Source organism: Carya illinoinensis, chromosome 1 (assembly GCF_018687715.1).
Source record: "Carya illinoinensis cultivar Pawnee chromosome 1, C.illinoinensisPawnee_v1, whole genome shotgun sequence".
In the NCBI taxonomy this organism is placed as follows: domain Eukaryota; kingdom Viridiplantae; phylum Streptophyta; class Magnoliopsida; order Fagales; family Juglandaceae; genus Carya; species Carya illinoinensis.
The window spans coordinates 53089132-53105605 of NC_056752.1; the positions used below are offsets into that span (position 1 = coordinate 53089132).

Below are 16474 nucleotides of genomic sequence, written 5' to 3' on the forward strand. Positions count from 1 at the left end.
TAATTAAATAAAAAAATTAAATATATAAACGATTAAAATGATAGAACAAACTCAGAAAATATACTAATATTTTCCTATGACTTAAGTGAGTTCTTAAGATATATGGGAAGAAAGAAAAATAATTAGGCAAATATAAATATTAATAATGACTGATATAATATATTATAAATAATTAGTATTAAAATGGCCTAAAATATATGACGTTAATAAAGTATGAAAATTTTATGTAAGAACTGTCTGCGCGTTTTCGTTAAATTATTCAGCTTCAACTATTTACAAGGCGAGGGAGAAATGAAATTATATACACAAATAAACAGCCATTTTTGGTTGAAAGGCGTCGCTCCAACTCTTATATGATTATTAATTACAATTTACAACTTTCAAATATAAGGATTAATGTGAGACGAGTAGTCACGAATTCCTGCTCCTTCCCATCCCATCCACTCCTCCCACAACTCCCAATCAGGATCGTTCATTCCTCTCATTGACTCGTCCATATCGTCATTGTACGACTCAGACAACGCCACCGATTCCCCTCTCAAATTACTCATCACAGTCTGCATATAAGTCATCACACACAAAAATTAATCAAATCACCACTCACAACGAATCAACAATTCCAGGCTCAGAAATAGAAAACATAAAAGATTCAGAAGAATCCGGAGGATAGGATTAGTACGTACATCGTAAGCTTCATTGATTTGGTGGAACTGCACACCACAATTGCTTCCTCTGCATACGTCTGGATGATACTGAAATATGAAGTTAAAATCAATCAGAGAAGAAGACCTTAAAGTGATAACCATAATCGGATGAACAAAGGTTCCTAAAAATAAAACCTGCAAAGCAAGCTGTCTGAAAGCCTTCTTGATCTCAGATTCAGAGGCACCGGGTTGGATTCTCAGAGTCTTATAGGGGTCCATCACAGAAGAAGATGAAGGTGAAGCAGAACAAAAAATAACCCTATTCACCATCTTCTTCTTCCTCCTCTGCCCATTCCTGAGCTGAAACCAAGAAGAAGAAGACGACCCATTACCACCAATAAATCCAGTCGCAGCAGCTGCAGCCATTGATCATGTAAAAACTCAATACCACCCTTTCAAAGCTCCGGTTTTAAATAAAGCGAGAAAACGATGCCTTCGAAATACAAAAGGAATTCAAAAGGTTCTTGCTTGAAGACGATCCAATGGACTAGGCAGATTGATTTGGAATAAACATATATAGAGGCCTGGCCTCGAGGGAAGAGGATTATTAAATAATGGATATAATAATAATAATGGATAGAAGTCGTTTTCAAACCGGGAATCTATCGACCTCACGTACAATTATTAAATTTATAGTGGGCAAAAGCCTCGAGGGTCCTTATCCAGTGGGGGGTCAGGTTTGTGGTGCTGACGTTTGTTGTCGCATTTTGCGGGGAGAGAGAGAGAGAGAGAATCCGTGCTTATCTATTATTTTCCTTTTCTTTAATATGTCCCAGTCAGCAGATATCAATGTTTTTGGGTTTACATAGTCAGCCGATATAATTGTTTCTGTTGTTTTTAGCCCAAGAAGTTATTTGGGGATATTGACTGAGTTTTTTGGACCTCTTGCATATCTTTATTTTTCAAATTTTTCTTTAGAGTTTTGTTAAGTACAAATATTATCGTGTATTTATTTATATATTAATATTAATTTTTTTATATTTAAAATTTAAATTAATATTATTTTTAATAAAATTTATTTTTTGACCAATCATATTAAATTGATACATAAATTAGTCCACAATTATTCTTATAACTAGATTTTTCTTTTTCTTTATAAGATTATATACAAAATTGATATGATTAAAAAAAAAGCCTTTGCTTGAACCAATTCACCATTCTCTAATGAAAGGTTAGTTTAAAGACTGTTAATAAACAATAGATGTGGGCATTTGACCCATTTTTTCTGAGGGTAGTGGTCTGTCCTTCAACCTGTTGGCAATTGAGCATTTCTGGTCATTGACAGGAAAAAAATATACATACATGTATATGTATTTGGGTATCTAACATGCACTAGTCCCCAAAGGAGGGGCATAGATGATGGGAATTCCGGAAAAGAGAGGGTAAGCCGTAAATTGGGGCTTTACAACAAAAGTTGTGGGATGGGAAAGCGCATTTTTCTGGGAATAAATCTAAGTTTTTCCATAATAAGAAACTGAATTACTGAGGATAAAAAACTAGTTGGACAACGTCGGGTTTCTCGAAGCGGCTGAAATGGTCATGTTCAAGACTCTCGTTTGTGACTCTAGCATTGGCAGCCAGCAATCGAGCTTTGAACCCTCAATTGTCTTTTAGGTTTGGTTAGATACCCAAAATCATCTTATCTCATTTTATCTGATTTTATCATTATAGTTTTTTTAAATTTTTACATAAAATATAATAAATAATTTAATTCTTAAAATAAAAATTATATTAAAAAATTATATTTTATGTAAAATACTAGTCTTTCAGCATAAAGAAACTTACGTATGTTTTAATACATAAATCAAAAGCTAAAACAAATAGCTTAATTCTAAGAAAATAAAACTTCTATTGAAGAGAAGCAACTGGATTATCTTTTTTCGGTGATTATTTTCTTGCACAGGCCCGAATTGGTTAACTACTAAAAATCTCATCTCATCTCATCATTACAATTTTTTAAATATCCATACAAAATATAATAAATAATTTAACCTTTTAAAATCTCAATACAAAATTAATATTAAAAAATTATTATATTATAATAATATTTTATTCATTACTATTCAAAACATCTTATCTTATCTCATCTATATAATCAAACGAGTCAAAGTTCTAAGATTCAAACTTGGATTTGGGTTGGAATTGGAACCATCATAATTCATAAACGTGCCTGTTTTATCCTGTTAAAAGCAATATCATCTAATTCCAACGGTTCCAACTCGATATTAGGCCCAAGGTTGCATGGCCATGGTTACATTACAGTTCTCGTCTCATCAGAGCTTCTTCTTTCGATTAAACATGAAAGGTTGAAAAAGTAATGTTAGGTAATCTGGTTATACATCCACCTGACTAGAAAATTAGGATTTCCCGTTATTTGTGTAAATAATGAAATTCGAGTTTCCCACTTACTTCAAAATTCCAAACTGGAAAGCCATATTTGGACCCCGGGCGTTTTCGGGATGCTTTCATTATTTGTGGGGTTAATAATTTCAAGTATGCTCTTACAATACATTAGCATACACTCCACAGAACGGCAGCACTTACCAAGTATCAAAGTCAGTCACCACACATGCAGCCTGAATTACTCATCCCGGTCGTAATAAGACCGGGGGAAGCCTAGTGAGTCAGAACAAGCAATGGAGTATAAAACTTTCTTGTCGAGATCTGGTTGAAGTAGATGGATTCCAGAATACTAGATCTATTGCATAATCCCAATTACAGTGGCAAGACTGCCACTTTCAAACCGAAACATTTACGCTGTTTCTTAGTAGTATAATAACTGCCCATTGGTGTGCTTGATCCGGGACAAGTGGTAAAAGGCAAGTCTCTTAAAAATCTAGAGACCCCAGCAACATATACAAGAACTCAAATAGCTGATCCGCTACCTGAAACATCCTAAACATTTACAGCCATGTCGTGAGAATTCACTTTCTCAATGAATTCAATCCAGAATTCTAGGCTCTGCAGAGCTTCAACTTGCACGAAAATTTGTAGCCAATTGTACAGAGTTACTGCTACTTTGATTAAGTCTCCATTGAACTTCTATCAGTCTCAGTCTCAGATGGTTGATCAGATGACGAAGGCTGCTCCCCTGCCATCTGCTTCCCAACAGAAGTATTATCAACAGGCTTTTTGAACTGAACTAAAATCATGGTCATATTGTCACAACCCTCGCCACCGGCCGATGGTGCCAAACACCTGTCAAACACTCTCTCGCAAATGACTGAAAGTGTACTTTCCTGTATGATTCAAAAGATATCTTTTTTTTATAAGTATGATTCAAAAGATATCTATGTTACTTCTAACATGAAGTACTTTAGTAATCTGAGAAGAGGGAAGAAAAATACTCACGGTTTTCAACTGTTCCCGCACATAATCCACTAGTTGCTGGCTTGACAGGCAATCCCTAGTGCAAGTGAGAGACAGACAGGTTTTCATCAAACAACAGTGAACTAACAGAAAACCCAAATGCTAAAGTTTGAAGGGTAAATTGTTTTTGGGGGGGCTGGGATCAAACCTAATTATGAAACAACTAAAACAAGACTATATTTTCCCTGGCAGACATTTGGAAAGATGCTTAGTTACCCTTGCCAAGGCAAAGCCACTCCAACTTGCAGTACCCTATAGTTATTAGAGGACATCGACACCTCATAGAAGCTTTAAATTTGCACAAGGGCATTTTAAATCCCAAAGTTATTAGTAATCATTGTAAACATCCCCCAAGATTTGTAAACCTCCTATTGACTTGAATTTAAGTATGGCTAGTGCTTGGGAAAAAAACAACAATAGATGAAACTGACGTGTATGGGGAACATTGAAAAATGTAGTGCCCAACCATAACTCACCTTCATCTTCCTCTATCTCCCCTTTGCCAGACGTCACAACCCGTAACCTAGGATTCTAACCAGTCCATCGAATTAATTTCCCCTGTTCCTTCCCCTCTCATACAAGAATTGGACGTATAAGTATAGCTTTAGAATTGGACGTACAAGATAATTCATATAGGTTAAAAAAAACCCAATTACAAAAATAATTGAAATTAACTCAGTAGGATTGGACTACTAGAAGTATGAAGAGATTTAGTTGGAATAACACTACAATATACTCCCGTAGAAGATTCAATGGCATATAAATCAAAATTGATTAAAGTACTGGGCTGATTCTTTGCTTGAGTGAGAGACAGGAAAGATAATTCCTAATCTTATCAGTTGGGGAAGTTGGGAGGGATCTCATAAAATTTCTTTTTCCCCCCTCTATCCCTCTGTCTTATACGCATGTAAATGACTCGAAGGAAAGTTGACTTGTCAAAACAAAAACTTACATATTCCAGGAAGTCCTTCCATCCATAGCAAAATTGGAAAAAAGAATAACAAAAAGCTAATTGAATTTAATAAGAACACACATCATAATTAACCGTATAATACAATGTCAAAAAATGGGGAATTAAAGTTATCAAAAACTAATCCTCAAAAATGCAATCCAAGAAACAGAGCTCAACCAAATTAATGAGTTTCAACCATAGTTTTGACTTCAGTTCCGCTTGGACTGGAAACTATACCTCCTTGTTCTATTTCGCTTCAAATCCCGTCATTTGTTTTTTATCAGGCTTCAAATTCTGGCCCGTTCTGGCCATTAAAGCCAGAATTTGCATTAAAGTTCAGAATGTGTTCGGGACAGTTTTGTAATTTTCTTGATCCTGGACAGCATTTATGTAATTTTCTGTAATTAATCTAATGAAATTTCTATAATCATGTTTGTAACTTTAAATATGCCCCCCCTCTTTTTTCTAGATTCCATTCTTTTTAAAATTCTTGTTTGCTGATAAAAAATAAAATACTTTCTTAGCTCTCATTTTTTTTCTTTGCTTCTTTAGTGTGCATCTGAACTCAAGGTTTGTGATTATTCTTATAATATCACTACCTTTCTTTTTTATGGGTTTCAACATATCTTCATTTTATAAGTTATCAATTATTATGTATGCGTGATATACATATATTTATTTATAAATTGTCAATCCCGAAACGGTACACCAGAACACACTAATACCAAAATATTCTGTTTTAGTACCTAAACTAGAATGGTGACCGGAACAGAATTTAAAACGTTGGTTTCAACGTCCAACGCTCCATTGCATTGGATGTGCCTCTTAAAACTTGTAAGAGCTACTAAGAAAAGTAGTAAGGCAGTGCCAGACACCTAAGGCCTAATCCTCCGCCACATAGACCATCTAAATCTTCACCAGATACACAAACTTTTGGATTCAAAAACCAGAGATCCCAAATCACACTTTTAGGTATCATTCTTACCGCATTAGTGTAAATTTCAGAGGGGAAAGCATACTTTGAAATAAGAATAAGAGCCCCATCAGTGTAACTGAATCCAAGTTCTCAAATGTAAAGTCAATTATATAAACTAATGTAGAGACGAACTTACCAAATCCCATCACAAGCTAGAACAAGAAACTCATCATCATCACAAAGCTCAACCTATTTCATGGAGAAACAAAGATATCAAATTAGAGCTTGGAAAGAAGAATCTCTTCAAGTGACAACACTTTCTTTCTTTTTTATGACGAGGTATCCGACAACTTCAAGTGACAATAACTTATCACCAGTAATGGTGTTGCAAAACTAGATAGCAAGCAATAAGCAGCCTGATGTTACTTTTTTAATGAGTAATGAGCAGCACGATAGTCTCAAAGTAACTTTATCTTATTCAAAAAATAAGTTCTTAAAGAGACAAGAATCCAACAATTTTTTCGAAGTAACGGAAGATACGAAGTAAACTAATATATGCACCCATGTGTTATGGGAAGATATATTCAGACAATTAGAGTTAGCCCGGGTTATGCCTACCACTGTGGTTGAGCTTCTAGCCAGTTGGGACAAATCTAGAACGTATTCCACAAATCACAGCTGTGTGGAAGATGGTTCCCATCTTTATTATGTGGTGCGTATGGCAGAAGCGTAATGACCGGACGTTTTAAGACAAGGAGCACTCATTGGAAGAGCTTGGACTACTTTTTGTTAGAACCTTATTTTTATGGGTCAAAGCTGTTGATTTCAACAGCCGTGATTTTCATGATTGTCTTGTTTTTATTTCTCCTTCCTAGATAGGTGTCACCCCTTGTATGCCATCTTGTGTACTTGGGCTATGCCTATTCTTTTTAATACAATCGTTTACTTATAAAAATATATAAGTAACTACATTCAATCATGAAAATTAAAAAGAATGAACATACTGCATGGTAGTATAAAAACAAGAAAGTGCACGGTAAAAATTTTTATACTTCAAAATATAATTAATAAATTATAACCCAATCCTTAAGGTAACTATAGTAGTCAATATGGTACTTACAGTGGTTATGTCTGGAAAGGCAGTGATAATCTGCTTTTCAGCTGGCATATGTTTGTTCTGCTTGAATTCCACATCTCCTGCAACCATCACAATTTTTTTTTTTTGATAGGTAAAAGTAAGTTTTATTAATAAAAGAGGCATAGCCTGAGTACACTAGGGGTATACAAAGAACCCATCACAATTGTGAACACGAGAAATGGTACAAGGGATTAAAATCTTACCATTTTATCCTTTAAAATTGGGATTAAGATTTAAGAAAGCTTAAGGTACCTATGGCTCTTGCCAAGTTCAAACTTCCATTGACCCGACCATATTGGATAAAACCACCAGCTTTCAAAATCCTATCCTTCTCGATCTCAAGGTCAGGTTTGTGATCTTTAGACAAATTATATGCCTGCACATGAAAGCTTTGATAGAGCATCGTACAAACACATTTTGATAAAGATTATACAATTCTAGGTACCATGGTTTCCCTGGCACACTGAAAAGAAGAAAACTCCTTTTGAATGATAATTAACCACACATTATATGGGCTTATACAAAATTTAAGCAGAGAGTTAACTAGGGCAAGGACATTGAGATGTCAGATTCACCTGAACCTTCAAAAGTTATGGACATGAGGGCACAGAAAAATCATGTGTCCTGTTTTCCTTCAATACCCTGGCCACGCATTGAGGTTCCATGTGCATGTGGCACCAATTGGAAAGGGTTCCAGAATCCCGTAGGACCTCAACCCACAATTGTCTTGTATGGATATGCAGGAAGGAATGCACCCAGCCCAAGCATTGAGGTTGTTTGTTCACAATAAGGGATTCCATGTGTGTGTAATTGTCCACAAAGATGCATGTAACAAAACTTCACAAAATAAAATGTTCCTCCCGCTGGCAGACATTCTCTGATGGGTGTCTGATCCATATCTCACATCACCTCTATGTCATACGTGCCATACTTCATTCACTTTGAAGTTTCCATTCAATTAAGCTTTACCATCCATTCAATAATATATCAAGTAAACATTTCAAAAGAATGCACATAGATAATGCCCATTAACATATAAGGACAGCCACTAGAATATCTTAGCATTTCCATAATGGAATCAAAAGACCAGTAAGAAGTAAGCACAGATTGGCCATGCACGTCATGTGACAATCCTCACCATTTCAGATAAAAACTTGAAGAAGAGCATAAAAGTGTTTTATTGCAAAATTCAGCAGAAAAGTGTTTTAAAACTTCTCAAAAGGGAGGGACCAATACCTGACCCTTCTTGGATATTACACAACGAGAATCACCAGCATTTGCAACAACAAGTAGATTCTTTCGGATGATTGCCACACAAGCTGTGCTTCCACAATTTGGTCCGTCAAAGTCAGAGTGAGGCCCCTAGTTTGCAACAAAAACACACTTCATAGATTAAATTTCAGTTCCATAAATTTTCTAAAGAATGAGTTTTGCCATATGTTGAAGCTTTATCTTTTACAATCCTACACTTATTTCAGATAATGAGCCTTTACGACATTGTTGTGTATGTTGTGAGCTGGAGGGTGGGGGGCGGACTTCATCAACACATCCATTCCTGCTAGATCTTCATGTCTGATAATGTCCCTTTTTTCTTTTTCTTTTTTAAAAAATAAAAATTCAAAGCAATAGTGGATAAAGGGATCATAGGAAGAGAAGATAACTCTACCAAGAATCTTCGGACTTAAGCCTAGAAGCGCATCACTCTCACACAAGCAACCATGCTTTTTCAACCAAAGGCTCTATCTAATCATTGCAAACATTGATATTCGATACTTCATCCCGATATCCCGTCAAATGAACGTTTCAAATGTCCTCCAACTACCATTCTAATACACTCACGAAGATTTTTATAAATACATTTCTTTATTTGGCCTCACTTATTCAAGGCTATACACCAGCAATTACGTGCTTGTTGCTTGTCATTCTGAGTGAACAGGGTCGGGCTGTGATAGCTTGTGCATGAAAAAACTATTAGACAGCACTCAACTTGAGATGATCACCATTGAGCTATCACCCAAGCCGATCAGTACTGGACTATCAAAACATGATTGAAAAACCTAATTTAGTAACCATTGAGTATCTTACAAACATGTCAAAACCATGATTTTTTTTTTTTTTTTTTTGACAAATGCAAGATTCTATGACAAAAATGAAACGCATTTACAACTTCTACCAGCAACTTCACAAACCTAATTTAGTAACCATTGAGTATCTTACAAACATGTCAAAACCATGATTTTTTTTTTTTTTTTGACCAATGCAAGATTCTATGACAAAAATGAAACGCATTTACAACTTCTACCAGCAACTTCACAACTCTGAAATGTTTTAGATGCTGCAGTAATAGTCTTCTGTATGTTTCTAATTGAGTTATGCTTTCCAGATAGACATTCTGTTATCTTCATTCAGATTCATATTCCTTGCAAGTGCCAAAATGCTACACCTAATCATATCAAGCTAAAAACCTCCATTTTCAGAAAAATAACCTCTTTTCAGGGTTAGAAATAGATTTACATAATGGTTCACAAACATAACAGTTCTTTGATACAACAAACTGTGTGACAAACTTTAAATGACTTGTGATGAAAGAAGACATGCTCACAATTCGAAATTTCACCCAGACTATATCATAAATAAATCGCAAGATGTTTCAAGAAAAATAAAAAAGGAATTTGGGAAAACATGTAAAGTTTAATTCATTAGCAGGTCTAATAACCCGTGTCAAGTTTAAACATAGTTATGGACATTAAAGCACAAAATGCCGTGTATATGTCCCATCAAAATATTTCTCATAAGCATATGCGATGACAGTGATCAGTATAGAAAAAAGGCACAATTACTGTGCCAGTGCTACGTTTTTAAAATTACTACATGAAATAAAAGAACAAAAAAGGCTAAAAACCATTCTGATGTTATTATTACCTCCTCTGACAGCCAATTATCATTACGGTTATTGACTTCACCACCCCTAGGAGACCATATCAACCCTTCTATCATACCAGAGAACTTTTCCATTTTATCTCCAAGTATCGCTAATTCTCTCCATCCTCTTTGTCCACACATCATCTCATCCATTCTGCACCAACCCACAGCATGGAAATAAAATAGTGAGCAAATATTCAATAGAGACACCCGTCTGTCTAAATCACCAATTAAACCATGAAATGGGACATTACCATGCCACCCGAGACCTATATACCGTCCCTTCCCTCATATTTAATTTGTCCAATTTCCTATTAAGGATGCCACTTAATATTTTATACTCTCAGAAGTATAAACAAAAAACATTCCACAACAACACTAAGCACAATGGGAAGAAATCATATAACAATGGCTTGTAACGATATATGTATAGGCAGTTAGGCCATTGAAATGATGAGGCAATAAAGGCAGCTGGTATAACAAACAGCTTTGTTACAAATTCCTGAGATGTTCATAACATCCTACTGACAGGTAAAAGACGCTTTCCAGCTAGCCTGTGCTTGATTTATGATTCTGTAAAGGCATCCACTGATTTATTTATAGCAGAGGCATCCACTGATAACGATGAAGTGATGATTAAGAATGAAAAAATGAAGTTACCTTAGAAATGCTTTCTGTAATGCAGTACCTAAATCTCCAGTTGCATATGCTTCATGCTTGGCCACCTGTTGGTGAAGATACTTGGCACAGAACTTAGCAACTACTTTACCTGAAAATGAATGGACTTCATTAAGCACAACCGATGCAGCCAATGAAAACAAAGCTCAGTTTCAGTAATTTCAAAGGTGAACTAACTAGAGCATGTGTGGATAATAAAAATCTTGAGAATACTTCAAAAAAAAAAAAAAAAAAATCAAGCTGTTTTCTTCAATGGGTTTGCTGAAAGTGTATAGGAAAATTGAGAAGTGGTTGGAATAAAAACAATTTTGAAATATATTTGGGTTTGCGAAAGTGGGCAGGCAGATTTGAAAACTTGTCTGGAGAAAATTCACGAGGATTTTTTTTGTTTGGGTTTTGTGAAAATTATTTTAGTTGTGTTTTTCCCAGAAACCCAAGGAAATTATCAGATGAGTTCTTTTTTGAGAAAAATAAAATTTTTTGGGATTTAAAATACGTTTGGAATAAAGGGTGTATGTACAGCAACATCTATGTAATTTCTGCAATTCTTATGAATTAAAAGTATCCTGCTAATTAATCCAAGTCAGGTTAACATGAAAAGGATCAACTGACCAATAAAATCTTGCAAACCAAGTCATAAAATTTAACTTTAGAAGATGCAAATGGCAACCAAGAGTGAAAAGTATTTTCAGTACAAAAAAAAGTTTCTGATGGAGAAGGAATAAAATATATTAGACAAATGAAACTAATTTAATTCAAATGCTGACCTCCATGGCCATCATAAACTCCAAAAAAAGATGTGGAACTGTCCAAATCTGGATAAGCTGCATGCTATAAAAAACAATTTAAATTTAGCAAATAATCGAGAAGATAGAACTATCCCTGGAAGATCGTTACGAGTCCATCAGATAGACCAAAGAAAAAGACAACCATATCATCTCTAATCCACATGGCAAAAACACCATCCGAAGAGAAGCCATAACCCTGTCAAATACTTGACCGTCCTCTGAACAATTGGGTATTCGTCAGATATAAAGAAAGCAGTTTTTTTTCAAACATTAGATAGTCAAAACCTCAAAAGTTTTTTTGCTACACTGCTACTTCAGACAATTATACAGCCTATTTTGGCAAGTACAGAACTGTTTATTTTATTTACTCCCGGGTCAATTAGACTTGAGCTTAAGACCTGCGCCAACTCCAACTCACCTTCTTGCAAACGAGGACAAAGAACATATTTGTAATTGTGGTTCACCAAATCATATCAATCAACATAGAATGACAAGCACATTTATGTACACAACTCCAAATAGAATACCTCTAGCCCATCTTAACTGGAAACCTCCCAAAGGATAGTGCCACTAATTGTCCAAAATTACAATTTTTATGGATCTTAAATGTTTGTTCCTCCGAAAAGATTAACATAAATACAAAAATGCCAATATATGCCAAACTAGTTACTATTCTATACAAGTTATCTTTCTTATTTATATGCAGTTGTCTTTTCTATTTATATGCAGTTTTATCCTGTACAGGCAATTATTTCTTTTTCAGCTTCGATTGCTGCCTTGTGCTAATTAAGAAATTTTTTTTATCAAAACACCAGTAATACACACACACACACACACACACATATATATGCAAATACTTATTTCAGATCATTTCTCAATCCAGGTAATAGAAAGTGCATGTCAAGAAAATATTAGATAGCTTGTCATACGAGTGGGGATGAGGGTGGATTGGTGGGATATCTCTTAGCTCAACTCTTGCCCAAAAACAAAAAACTCTAATGCTACTACCGTGTAAAGAAGCATTTTTTTTTTATAAGTAAACACAATCTTATTAATGTAAAGAAGCATTAGCCATGATGATTGGACAAGGACAGTGTTTTACGAGGATATACAATGCAAACAGGTGAAACCAAAACAAATTGAAACGACAAGATACAAAGACTACTCACAGCATCTTCCATGGTAGCACGCCACCCTTGCATTGATGAAAACCCATATCTAAGTCTGTCATTTTCACCATCTTCTGATACCTTTTCAGTCTTGGGAGCACTAAGATATATCCCCATTCCAACTGGAACAATACCATCAATCACCGAACCCATCCCACAACGATTAGGCTTAATGACCGCATTATCAAATAATACACACAAAAATAAATGTACATTTATATGTGCAGAAGCATATAGTTTTGTTTACCAATAAAAAGAATATATGCAGAAGCATATAGATGCATACACACACACATATACATAAATGCATGCACACTTGCGTTTACGCAAGCACTTTACCACGAAGGAGATTTTGGGTTGTCTCTTTCTATCATCAAACCCAGTATTTATCTTGGATGGAATCTTGGGACATGAAATGACAAAAATACGCCTGGATATGCGTGGAAAATTATAATCATCCTTTGATTAATTATGGATAAACAATTAATATCATACAATTAGTTTAATGCAAACCAACAAGATTTCCCCCTGATAATTTTGGGCAAAAGACTGAGTTACCCTAATAGTGATTGTGAATTTTCAATTCAACAATTGAGTGTTTATTTTGAGGAATGGGTGGGTGTTTCCACTGGATATGTTTGACTGTCAATGGGTTAGATTTATGGTGGGTTAGAGTTTCGATTCGGCAAAAGCGGCTGAGTTTTGAGTTTATGTGTGCAGATTTTTGCTTCAGTGGGTAGGTGCTTTTTTGAGTAATCTGTTTGACTTTTGGTGAGGTAAGTGTTTCACAGCTTAGTGTTCAGTAACTTAGGGTTTGATGACCTATAGTTTCGCTGGTTGGCACCATAGCACATGATTGTGTGGGAGCAAAAAAGAGTGATGAAGCCTTGATTTTTCCCAGGGAGACAACAAGGTTTCATAATAACAAATAATTTAGCTTCAACAATCAGTCATTTAGTCTACTTACCTTTCTTTGCACCAAAATTGATGTGGCATCAATGTTCACTCAGTTTGTCAAAAGTTACATGCATGCTTGCACATAAAGGTTGACACAGACAATTAACTCTTTACCTAGGCCACCATGTCTACATTAGGGCAAAAGCACGAGACCACATGATGGCTTTTGATAAGTAAGATTATAACATGACATTTTTTATAAGCTTTTGAATAAGCAATCGAGAATTTGATTAAGAAAATGCAAAAGGCATAGCCGAGTACGTAGGAAGTATACATTATAGCAGATTATTTTATTCAATTCCAGGCTTCCTTCATCTTTGTTCATTAAGCTAATTGATGTGTAGGCTACAAAACGGTTTCAGACAAGGGGGGACCATGGTCTCCCTTACTGCTCCACCATTGAGAAGAGGCGGGTTTCGAGCTGTAAGTAAGACAACTACATATAGGGGAAATAATAACAGTAGGGCGTTTCATTTTGGGCTTTAGTGCCAGAACAGTGCGTTTAGGGGGTGGATGTAAAGAAATGATACTTTGCGGCCCATATTAGGAGTATTAATGTCTCTAAAAATTAAAGTGAACTCAACTTGCAGTGTTTTCTATCCAAAATAATGGTTGGATTTGAAGGAAGGAACAACTCAGAGTAGAAACTTGGATTTTGTTCGATGGTGTGCTTGAAAGAAACACGGTAGTTTAGGCAGGTCATTTGTAATTTATCCAAAAAATAGAGCATTTACAAATCTGACGTTTCTTAGCACGGCGACTCTTCCATGCTGCGTCTCAGGCAAATCGAATTTTCCATAACCAATCACTACACCCTTATCAAGCCAAGATTCCAAACCCACATCAAGAAACCAAAATTAAAGGCTCAAACATGCCTCGGACACTAACCCTGACGAGCTTGTCGAGTGAATTGGGCTTAAGTCGGACAATAAATTGTCAAGAAAGTAAAAATTGGAAAGACTTCATTTCTGATCGATGTTTTCGTTCCTTTTATCGGCAATCAAACGTACAGTCTAACCAGAAATTAAAAAACAAAGAAAAAAAGAAACTAAAATTGAAAACAAAGAAAAAGTAGATACTCGCAAAAGCCTTCGGATAATCTCAAGAAGAACAAATCAAAAACACAAAGAATGAAAGGGTTCTAGGGTTTGCAATACAGACTCACTTGGAAGGCTAATCGTCTGTGCCCCTGCACTGATTTCAGCGAAGCGAGAGAGAGAGAGAGAGATAGGGAGGGAAGATCGATATACCAGCCTTTGATCATATATGCCGGGTGTGTCAAAAATATGTGTCCTAAATAGATTAATTTTTTAATAAAATAGTTGGTAAATAATATAAAAATAATTTAAGTTTATATATTTTATAGTATTTTTTAAAAAATTAAAAAAATAAGATAAAAGATAAAATATTGTTACGATATAATTTTTAATTTTTAATTTTATTTTAATATTTAAAAAAGTTAAATTATTTTTTATGTTTTGTTTAAAAATTATAAAAAATTATTATGATTAGATAAAAAATTGAAGATTTGAGATTAAAAAATATTTATATTGGTAGTATTTGAATATTGAGATGATATAAAATTAGATGAGATAAAATTTGAGGATATTGCCATCTAAACGATAAAGAGATTTTATTAAAGTAAATTTAAAAATCGACATTATTTTGTATAATACGTTAATCTACTTTGTAATAAAAATAATTTTATAATTTAACGTACCACATTAAACTATATCAATTTATGTTGATTTACTTTTATGAGATCGGCTAAAACATTTTCCGTTTTCACTAATAAGTAATAAATATCTAAACTCTTAAAACATACAAACTAAACCTTTTAATGTGACAGTACTTTTAATAGCTCCAAATATGAATCTAAAGTATCCTATAATTTAATACTAAGAAACTATAATGAGCTTGCACATTTGGATGAAGTTATTGGTACGATAATTTTTTATAATTTATAATTTTATATGAACCTTTCATTTTAAGTAGGTAAAATAATTATAAATTAATTATAGATTTGATCATTTATATTTGGATGATTGGCCAAACCGAAATCGAGTCTAGGCTCCGATAAGAACCTAATAATGATAAAAATAAGTGGTCAAGCCCCGTATAAGAGTGACTCGTAGGTGTGTATCTAATACGTGATATAGAAAGAAACCAATGATAAGGATATGCATGGAAGGATGAATGGTGGTGGACGATGGTGGCTCATTTTCATAGTCAAGACTCCAATGTCAGGATAATACACGTTGACAAACAAGTCTACCCAAAAATAAGGTGGATCCCAGTAGCTCTAGTTATCTCCTTTAAATCGATACAAGATTTTATCACTCGCGCAAAAATCCAACATATAATAAAGCAAACAAGTCTTGACATGTTAAAAGAATTTGGTATTTTTCGTTTTATTTTTTGAAAAATAAATTTACCTAAAATATTATTAAGGTACGTCTGGCAATGGGAAATATTCGTAATTATTGAGAAATCTTGGAAAACAATAGATGTAATTATATTGAAATTTTGAGTCGAAAAAGATGGAAATTTTAGTGCTTCCAAAGAATCAGCAGTGATTTGTTTGAAAAATGTCAATTACTTTCTGGATGTCTTGTTGGATGATCCCCGATATTAAACCTTTGTAAGTTCTTTACAGTCTTTTGCCAACTAGTGTCATCTTTTCTTGTAATCTCATATTTATCTTTTCTTTGTTCTTGTATCGGTCCTGGTTGTCCGAGAAGTGGTATTGCAATGATCTACTTCGTGGCAATATGTCATGAAAAAGTAATAGGCCTGATCATTGGCCCGCCCATGCCTTTTTTGGGGCCCGACCCACTACATGACATCCATAGGCCATTTATAACATAAACAATAAACATCC

General features: G+C 34.6%; 2 protein-coding genes across 3 annotated transcripts; both read right to left on the bottom strand.

The window, feature by feature from the left end:
• Nucleotides 1-220: 220 nt before the first annotated feature.
• Nucleotides 221-1278, bottom strand: LOC122285708 (chaperone protein dnaJ 8, chloroplastic). The gene is made up of 3 exons (XM_043095371.1): nt 840-1278; nt 684-752; nt 221-557 (listed from the first exon to the last, which is right to left on the bottom strand). The coding sequence occupies exons 1-3, from the start codon at nt 1068-1070 to the stop codon at nt 381-383; spliced, it is 477 nt and encodes a 158-aa protein (XP_042951305.1). The 5' UTR covers nt 1071-1278; the 3' UTR covers nt 221-380.
• A 2106-nt stretch (nt 1279-3384) lies between these two features.
• On the bottom strand, nt 3385-14878 carry LOC122285724 (probable protein phosphatase 2C 60). Of its 2 annotated transcripts, none has more exons than XM_043095373.1 (11): nt 14759-14878; nt 12637-12758; nt 11447-11510; nt 10662-10770; nt 10002-10155; nt 8316-8441; nt 7332-7455; nt 7062-7138; nt 6138-6190; nt 4056-4110; nt 3385-3943 (listed from the first exon to the last, which is right to left on the bottom strand). In XM_043095373.1, the coding sequence occupies exons 2-11, from the start codon at nt 12751-12753 to the stop codon at nt 3728-3730; spliced, it is 1095 nt and encodes a 364-aa protein (XP_042951307.1). In that variant the 5' UTR covers nt 12754-12758; nt 14759-14878; the 3' UTR covers nt 3385-3727. The 2 variants fall into 2 exon arrangements, with proteins under 2 accessions (XP_042951307.1, XP_042951306.1); XM_043095372.1 differs by having other exon boundaries at nt 14755-14840.
• Between the last annotated feature and the right edge of the window lie 1596 nt (nt 14879-16474).